The 10,237-nt window shown below is 40.8% G+C and overlaps 1 protein-coding gene across 1 annotated transcript in view; it reads left to right on the forward strand.

The window, feature by feature from the left end:
• Nucleotides 1–1,650, forward strand: part of TNIP1 (TNFAIP3 interacting protein 1) — a 45,422-nt gene extending 43,772 nt beyond the window's left edge. Inside the window, exons 16-18 of the mRNA XM_018555578.1 lie at nt 8–98; nt 1,191–1,195; nt 1,557–1,650. Coding sequence (XP_018411080.1) covers nt 8–98; nt 1,191–1,195; nt 1,557–1,592 — 132 coding nt within the window. The 3' untranslated portion in view covers nt 1,593–1,650. The remainder of the gene's footprint in view (nt 1–7; nt 99–1,190; nt 1,196–1,556) is intronic.
• The last annotated feature ends 8,587 nt before the right edge of the window (nt 1,651–10,237 follow it).

Below are 10,237 nucleotides of genomic sequence, written 5' to 3' on the forward strand. Positions count from 1 at the left end.
TTCACAGCCTGTGTATCAATGGAAAACTCCCAATGCCCCTCCGCGATCACATAAACCAAAGGAAGCAGAGATGCTAAACTCTAGAAAGAAGGAGCAAGGTGAGTGTTACATCAGACCTATATTTACTATTTGGCTGTATTTTAGTCCTGATCATCCACCAAGAAAAGGATAAATGGAAATGAAAGTAAAGTAGTATTAAGTAAGTAGTGTAAATAGACCTTTTGTGAACACATTGGTTCTCTCCCCAGCAGAGGGCCATGTATAAAGTAAGTTATTGACATTTCCCTTTATCCTTTTGAACAAACTATCTTCAATAAAAAGCAACAAGATATCATTTAAAGCCCAATGAAACCTTCAGTTTAAATCAACTAAAATACTTTCCTGGAGCATCAAGGCAAAAGACGTTTAATGTCTTACAGTTTGTTTTAGTTAAAAATCTGTTCCCTGCCAGCATGCTGCAGTGTGGGACTCTTGCTCTTTCCAGGGAAGCAATGATCTCTATGCAGAGGTCCAACATGCCCCCAACTGAGTCAGAGCTAGAGCTCTCCAATCAGCAAAGCTCATGCCCCCTACCGATTGGAGGGCTCTTGCTCTGATTCAGCATGGGGCGTGTCGGATCTCTGCAAAAAGACCATTGCTTCCACACACAGTGTAAGGGTCCCACTCTGCAGCATGCTGGCAGGGAACAGGCTTTTGTACTCAGGCTGTGTCTGCTTTTGAAAAAACAGAACTTTAGAAACAAACTTTGAGACTTTGCTGATCTCGTGTTTTAATGCACTTGGAATGTATTTAGCTGATTTCAATTTAAGGTTCAATTGAGGCTTTAAATATATCCCACCATCATCAGCACTACCACCTCCATCAGTTCCTCTACAGTGACATCATCATAAAAGGACAATAATATCAGTATATGTTCCAATTAGTTATAGGTCATTGCAGACATGTGACAAATCTCATAGCTTGCTGTTGTGTGCATGTTCTGGTTCCCTGATTGGCAGGACAGGGATATGTTTCAGTATTCTCCTGTATTCGGTCCAATGTTATAAATAGATTTTCATTGATTAGTATAGAATGGTCATTCTAATAATCTAATTGGCTGCTCACTCCTCCAGACTGCCATCTGCCTATCAAGGCATTTTGATTTTTGCATACCACCTTACAAGAACCAGCCAGGACTGAGGGCTCTTAAGAGGTGTACTGAGGCAGTGGTGTGATGTTTTCAGGAAGCTATGTACAGCACCTTGCCAGCCGCTTTCACCAGCCACAATCTGCTTGCATTGGAATTGAGAAGCACAGAGACCGAGTGGTGACATAACTGGGTGTAAAATAAGTTAATAAGAACAGAAAGGTTTATTTAATTTAGCATGCTAAAAAGGGGCGAGGGAGGACCCTGGAAAGGTAAAATATGAGTGGATTAAACTTCAGCTTCAAGTTAATTAATGTAGGCAACAGACACCGTCTTACAATTTCCCTCTATAGAGTTCCCTATATTTAACAGCCTTGTTACTTCCACTGTATTTAATTTTTTTTAAACTTTATTTGTTTTAGAGGCCGCCAAGCGAGGAACCCAAATTCCACAGAGACCAACCTGAGCGGGTACTATGAAGGCAACAACGTTTTGTGATTCACTTAGTGCTGGTACTGCCTCCTTTCTGCATGTGGCATCATTATATCCTTTTAGATGGTTCCTGAGCTTAGAGTGGTTGACATCTTTAGCACATGGTAGCAAGCAGGTGACTGGTCAGTCGTGATGGAATAAAGATGAAGTAATTAAAGATAACTTAATAAATTGGGTAACATCGTATGTAAACATTTTACTAGCCTATTCTTTCAGTTTAATCTCTGTATGATGATGTGGTCCAGTTAGGCTTACAGAATGACTGTATTAATATTTAATTTATCACTTGACATTCTATAATTTCGTGTGAATTATTTCAATTGAGTCTCTCAGTAAACATTATCACATTAATTATATGAAATTAGAACATTATTTCTGTCCTGTTTTTAGCCAAATACTATCAGTAACAGAGGTCATTTCAATTGGTGGCATATAATAAAATGTTTTGGAGGGCTGCATGCAGCAAACACATGGATATATTTTTGTAATCCTTCCTCCCTCTCAATTATTTTATCGTAAACAGAGTGTGGGCAGCCATTTTTAAGGAGGTGGCAGTCCCCCTATTCACCATGAGCTAGTGACATCTATGAGAGTGTAGTACATTGCTGTCATTGAACAGTATCTTGTAGTGTCTTCAGGGAGGAGTTTTCAGCAGCTCATATATGTAGTACTGTATGTGTAGTTTATATGACGGGTCCTCATGAAATACATTTTTATTTCTGTGTAATGAGACATGTTTGTTTCCCAAAATTTAGTTTAGCTCAAAAGCAAATAAGAGTTCTACTACAGAGGTGGAGTGACGTCTATTTAAGCTGCAGAAGCTTGACAACCTCCAGAGCTAGCACTTATGTAGAGAATATTGTCCAAAAATGACCAATAGTGAACATGAAGACAAGAAAAAAATTAGGCACATAATATATTTATGCATAGATCTAAATCCAAAGTAGGTATAGAGGCACTCACGGGTCTTGCAGTGGAGATAAGTCAAAGCAACAAGTATTTTATTGTCAACGCTTTGATGGAGCTCAGTCCATCTTTATTAAGACAGACTGATCTCTGTCAAAACATTAAAGGAGATCTATGAGGTGAGTGATTTACACTCATCCTCATTGTTAGAGCCGACGTGTTGCATTGAAACTGTTATATGTCGACTCTATAGATTGGGAAGTGAGCGAACACATATCGTCGCTCACTCACTTCCCAATCATCTCCCTGCAGAGAGCGGTGACTGTCAGTCACCACTCCCCGCAGGGATTTCCTCCCTCTCCGATCCCCCAGCACTGACTGGAGGAACGGACAGGGAAGGGGGTGGGCACAGCTGGCTCTGCCTCTAGATAGGCAGAGCCCACTGTCATATAAGCCAGCTGGCTGGATCTTGACAGTATTGTCAGGATCCATCCTGGATGCGGCGCTCTCAGTATATAGCGGGCAATAGCCCACTATATACTGATCTTTGGGACACAGGAGAACGTTAGTATATGTCCTCCCGTGACCCTAAAGAGAACTATGGGATAAAAAGGTTACCCCATAGTTCTCTTTTAACATACTATAACTTAGGGGCTTATCCACTAAGCTGCCGAGGGCAGCCAAGTGAATAACCGAGCCAAAGTGAACCGAGCGTTCGGCTATTAATTTCGGCCCTGTACGGCTGATTTCAGCCGAACATCAGATAAACTCAGCCGTACATCGGCTGGCTTCGGTCGCCCGAACGTGCTCAGTATGTTTGGCTGAGCCGAAGTGAAGAAGCCGTTTGAATCAGCCGATCCAACATCTGTATCGGCTGAGCCGAAGCTCCGGCAGTTCACTTGCTGCTGTTCGCCCCTATTCTCATAGGGGCTGAATGGCATTCGATTATTCTGCTCACTGCCTCTGAGGTAGTGAGCAGAATATTAAAAAGAAATGTAAACAAAAGAAAAAAAATATATAAAAAATGATTTTAAAAAATGTAAGAAAAAAAGCTAAAAAAAGAAGAAAAGGTAAAAGAAAGAAAACAAACCCCTATTAAAAAACAAATGTGTGGGGTTCCCCCCAAAAGTCATACCAGGCCCTATATGTCTTGTAAGAATTTTAAGGAGTAACTCCACCCCCTAAAATTCTAACCAGACCCATGATCCAAGCACAGGCCTGGCAGGAAAGGGAGGGAAGAGCGAGTGAGCGCCCTCCCTGCCATACCATGCCACATGCCCTCGGCACTGGGAGGGTGCTTCTCCAGGGTCCCCCCTGGAAAAGCACCTTGTCCCTGTGCCGATGGGGACAATAGCCTCTTCCCCACAAGCCCTGGAGCTTGCTGTTCGGCTGCTGTATGGGCTATTGTAAATAGCCCGTACAGCAGCCCTTCGTTTCAGCTGAACAGGAGGGCTCCGGCGTCCGAAGTGAGCCAAAGGATTAGTTGATGCTTCGGCTCCTTAGTGAATAACCCTCTATATTTTGGATCTTTAAGGATGTTTCCTTGCAAATGAGCACCTGGGCATTACCTCCCACATAACGTGCAGTGGCTACCCTTATAGCTAATTAGTGACTATGAAAAAGCTGCCATCTTTTTTAATTTTCTTCACCAATTACAAAAATGTAAGAATGATGATTACGATGTACTGCTTCAGAGAAGTGATTTGTGGTTGGAGCATGCAGGTGAGATATAGAATGGTGAGATACACACATTGGATATACAGTGGATTAGCATGAAACCGTGCTATTCAAGACAAAAAGAGGATCCTTGTATATTTAAAAATTCTAGACGGGAGGTAGACAGTTAGCTGTGCAACTAGAAGTCAAGGCTTGATAGTTCTTGAATGGAATGAACTAGAAGTCAAGGCTTGATAGTTCTTGAATGGAATGAACTACCTATCAAAGCTCTACCCTCAAGTCTCATTGCCTTAGATTAGTGATTAGGCAGTGGTGGAGCTATTTCATTGCGTTTGCAGGAAAGGCATTGCAGTAGATTTATGATGTATGTTCAGCTGGTAGGAGGGCCTGGGCCAGACCCAGAACACGATGTGGACTATATCTCCCAGTAGGCGTGGGAACAATCTAGAACTGTCAGGAAGTAACTAGATACCACAGGAAGTTACCTTCACTTGGACCAGCAAAGGAGGATTTAGCAGGCCCCAGTGTGACTGCTCCAGTCAATGAAGATTTAGGTTTTTGGACAGTAGGAAGTCTTCTTCCCTCTTCTTTCCCTTGAACTCTTGTCTGAGTAATAGACAGTTTTTTGGTAAAGCTTCATAATATATGTGCTGCCGCTGCTGACCGCTTCTAAAAATGATAGGCATCTATCTGGCGTGCTAATGATGTGGTTTTAATAGTTTGAGTCACTAAACCAGAAGAAGAATAACATTTTGACTTTTCATCATGAACTCAGCATCAGTCAGAAAGAATAAAGTGGAACAGGCAAAACTTATTTTGAAGGATTACATGGATATTACACAAAGGCACGAGTAGCTAACATATACCATCGCTGTGACTTTCGTTTGCATAGTTTACATCTGTGGCTGAGCTGTATTGGGCAGGACACAGCCAAGCAGCTAGCACTTTTTAGGCCAGCAATGACAACTATACCTGTCACAAGGGTAATATATGAGCTAAGACATGAATGGATGCCATTATATGATAGAGCATATCGGGTGATAATTGGTCGGTGTATGACACATGAAAGGTTGTATTGGAAGACTGGCCTTGCATGTGTTTGGGGAGGTTTTTTTTAAAATTCCTCTCTGATGAAATGAACGGCGATAACAAGTAATCTCTATTAGAACCAATGACTGTGCAGAATGCATGGAATAGTAGGTATGCAGGTGAATGGAGAGTGATTGGGGGGTCTGATTGTTCCATTTCACGTGATCAGATCCCTGTTTGTATATGGCCAGTTTTCTTGTCTTGTATGTGACCGTAGCTAACCGGTAAGTATTTGATGATGAAAGCATTCAGTAAAAAAGGAAGTTTAACAGATACAATAATATTGTGCAAGAAGGCAATATTCATCATTTTATGTGAAGAATGCTGTGGAGAAATATCATAACATATTTTGTAGATCCAGTTATTATAAACCTTTATGCACAATCTATCTTGTGTTTTATTTACCTTGCACACTGAGCTAAATTGCATGCAGTTTTCTATATTTTGTATATAGCAGGGGTAGCCAATCACAAATCATATGATACATTGCAAGACTCTGGCAGTAACAGGCATAACTCCAAGAGGCAAAGGCATGGTAGAATTTGTCGTTTCACCACAGCTGGAATGCTGAGGTTGCCTACCCTTGGGCCTTTTTCAAGCTGACTTAGTTGTCAAGGTGTCACGATCTGGGATCACGCTCGGAGTCCAGTAGCTGACACAGTCAGTAGGCAAAGGTATCAGGTTAGAAGTGTAGTTAGTGGATCAGCAGCCAAGGGTCAGTACACAAGTAGCAGTATAAGGATGTTGTATCGCAGCAGGAAGCAAGATATTGTCAGGAGCAAAGTAATCTGGCAAACAGGAAGTTCAGGGAGGAGCAAGAAGTTTACAAATCTGTCAAGAAGCTCCAATGTTCCAGGTGGCTCAGCAGGAAGAACCATGGCCAGATACAGTAAAGGCCCTGGGCTCAGATCTGGATCCTGACACAAGGACCTTGCAGTTTGATGCCCAGCCTGTGAGAAGACCTGTCCTTAGCACTGATAATAAGGCACATGGTGGTTGCCATTTAAAGCAACATTTAAATGGACCGAAAGGTCCATTTAATGGGCAGTATAGCCCCTGGGATAATGGACACCATCTTGGGGGGACAGTCCTGGGGTTTATTTACAAGAACATCATTTATTGTTGCCCCTAGCAGCTAGTCAGCTGCCAACTGTCATTTCTGCAATGCAGAGTTGTAAAGAAGACATTTTGCTTCATACTTTTCATATATAACCCCCGCTGTCATTTATACAACACTTTCCCTTCCATAACAATAAAATTACCAAAATGAAAAGTCTTGATGGTGTACCTCTTCTTCTTTTTATTTACTTCTGCTCCCATTTCTAGTTTGTGACTTTGAATTATTATTATTCTATATTTCATATAATAAAATAACCACTCTGATGATAAGTACCCATGCCTTGTGGTGTATTTTATACAGTATCTCATAGTAAGTGATCAGCATTTATCGCTCCCTGATCTTACTAAACTGCAGTCTGATTGGTTGCTGTGGGTTACGGCACATTATTGTACATTATCCAGACCTTCCTATATGACTCTACCTATGTATAAGGTATAGAACATTCTGCTCCTGAGCTTCTGTCAGAGAACTCTTAAAAATATATTTTGCCTTTTAGGTGATGAAAGGAAACCTTTCTTAAGAGAAACATTGAGGTGACTATTTCTAAGTTTTCGTTCTTCTAACACTAGTTGTCTGGGTGTCATGCTGATCCTCTGGCTTCAATACCCTTAGACACTAACCCGGAACAAGTATACAGATACGTCTGACTTTTTTCCGAATTTCCCGATCTTGGTGCTTGTTCTAGGTCAGTGATTTAGAAAATATGGAAGCTAAAGGATCAGCATAACATCCAGGTAGGTAGCATTGTCAGAAGAATTCAGCAATTTCTATAAGGAAAGGTAAAGAGAACCTCGGGTGTGGAATATGCTGTGCATCACGGAGTGGATTTTGCTGGATAATCAGCACTCTGTCCAAACTGTTTTGCTGCCCTACTTCAGCCAATCATATTAAACAGCTCGCAGGGGAAAAGTAGTGTTGGAGAAAACAATTGGAGAATGACATTGCGGATCTGGCTGTTGGCTGTAGAGCAGTTCTTATGAAAGACCATTTGATAAATTAAGGACTGCTGCGACCTAAAAAGAGAAATGCATGGCTGCCATTTATCTACAGCCATGACAGGAACAGAATTACTAAAATAATAGATCTGAAGCCACAAGATAAGTTGCTGTCAGCGGACAGAGTAGAATTGTCTTTTTTATTATCCGCTGAAAATAACGGTCATGTTTTGTAACCCATAGCAACCAATAGCCAGATTATTGATTGTTTATCTCTCTGATTGCTTGCCGTGGGTAGCTGCATGTTATGATTTATGTTTATTTTTTTTAATAAGTAATTTCTATACGGTTTGAATTGTTCTTTGTGTTCCACAATAATCGTGTCAATATTTGTTCTATTCACTTGCTTTATTTTTTTGAATTTATATTAATTCATATATGTAAGAAAATTTATGTTTGTGAATTCATTTGTGTTAATAATATTGCACAGTATCCTGGCACAGCGTAGCTGATACACCCAATTACCTCTGAAAGCCTTATAGGCTTGTATGTTAAATATGTAGTCAAACCTGTAAACCAATGTATGTAATGCTTCATTCCAACTATGTTAATAAAGTTTTTTTAACCTAGTAAGTGCTGTTCTTTATTGTAGGAAAGTTCAGACAAATGCCCTTGTTCGATACACACAACAAGCAATCAGCATTTACTTTGTTCCAGTCTGACTTCAGCTAAGTGAATTTTGATTGGGTGCCATGGATTACCGCTCTTAAAGGATCAGTATTTTTAGGTATATTTGGAGTCCAATGAGCTAAGTCAGCTCCTGGCTTCTTATATATTTTGGATACTCCAACATCATGATCTCTCTGGGATAATTTCCCATGTTGTTCCTGCCTAGGTGGATGCTTTAGGTTTTCCCACCCACCTTTTGTGTGCTCCAGCATTTTTTCTTGCATACTCCATATTATCCCTTCTATATATTTTTAAAAACCATTGCTGGAGATACTGCCACTGTTTCCTATGAGTGCATAGAGCAGAGTCCAGATCTGAGTAATCAGCCCTGACCATTTGCTTACAGCATATAATATTACTCAGCCTCACCATTTGCTTACAGCACATAATATTACTCAGCCTCACCATTTGCTTACAGCACGTGATGATTCTCAGCCATGACCATTTGCTCAAAGCACATAATGATACTCAGCTCTGACCCATTTGCTTACAGCCCATACTGATACTCAGCCCTGACCATTTGCTTACAGCCCATACTGATACTCAGCCCTGACCATTTGCTTACAGCACATACTGATACTCAGCCCTGACCATTTGCTTACAGCACATAATATTACTCAGCCTCACCATTTGCTTACAGCACGTGATGATTCTCAGCCATGACCATTTGCTCAAAGCACATAATGATACTCAGCCCTGACCATTTGCTTACAGCACATACTGATACTCAGCCCTGACCATTTGCTTACAGCACATACTGATACTCAGCCCTGACCATTTGCTTACAGCACATACTGATACTCAGCCCTGACCATTTGCTAACACATGATGATTCTCAGCCCATTTTCACACAGCACATGATGATTCTCAGTCTTGTCCCTGTCTGCTCATATAACATGTGAGTTTAAATCCTTTGTACCTGTGTGCATGAACAAAATGTTATCTTCAGTCTTTTGTCCGAAAGGAAATCACAGCAGAAAAGAGGAATTCATTGATCTAATACTGATGCCAATACACTCAGCCTATTTTAATCTGTTCGTGAGCAGGCATTTGCTGCTAATATTCAATACAGCAAATAAATGTTGGGTAATTTCTGCATTGAAAGGCACAGTGAGCACGCTTTATGTAAGAATGCTCATGAAAATGTAACGGCGCATTTGATGACAACTTATTACAGACAGCTAAATGGTGGAATAAAAAAGAAACTATACGGCTACAACACACAGCTATATGATTTTTATGTGTACATGCAAACCATTTATAGGATGTATGTAGATGGTGGATCTGCTAGACTGGGTACAATTGTTCTCTCAGCAGTGAAAAACGTTGCTTCTATAGCAAGGATCTGTATAGATTAGTATTGAAATCTGTATAGAAATACAGTGTAGAGCTACTTGTCCAAGTATCCTTCGGTGCTCTCAGGCTGCCAGGGTGTGCCTAGTGCAGGATGAACAGTGATGGTACTATATCATAAAAAATAATTATTAATATATTACTGCTTAGAGCTAAATATTAGGCACATAAAAAACACCAATAATGTGTTAAAAAAAATATGACATGTATTTTAAATGCAGCAACTATTAATAGCTTATTTGATTTGATGTCTACCTCTTGTAATCCTCTGTAAAGCAGTACTTAGACTGTGAGAGAGAGGGGCAGTGCTTGGGGCCAGTCAGATGTCCTGGGTGTGAATTAGCTAACAAGGAAAATGTGACATGAGAAAAGAGCAGAGACATGACCTTGTCAGCCTATTGCTGCTTCTTCACTGTCCAATCACAGGCTCGGGGCAGGGAAATGACTTGGCTGTTAGCTGCAGGAAAGGAAACGTTGCGTCACTAGGCTGGCTATGGTGTTGTGGATGTGGACATCTTAATAGAGGCAGGGCTCCACTCCCTCATGTCAAAGCCTCCTGCAAGAACAACTGTGAGCGGTGCAGTAGTGACATCTTAAAATCTCCTTTTTCTAGGAGGCAGCATTGCCTTAGATCTCACACTGCAAATATACAGTTATGAGGCTGTAGACCAAAAGCTGTTTTTCAGGAAGAATTCCAGACAGGGGTGTACATATTTCAGGGGGTTCTGCTTAGGCACAATTAACATTTGTAGATGTTCTCTATACAATAGCAACTCTTAATTGTTTCAGTTCAGTTCCATTTTTAACGTT

This window comes from Nanorana parkeri, unplaced genomic scaffold (assembly GCF_000935625.1).
Source record: "Nanorana parkeri isolate BGI_ZX_2015 unplaced genomic scaffold, ASM93562v1 scaffold203, whole genome shotgun sequence".
NCBI lineage: Eukaryota > Metazoa > Chordata > Amphibia > Anura > Dicroglossidae > Nanorana > Nanorana parkeri.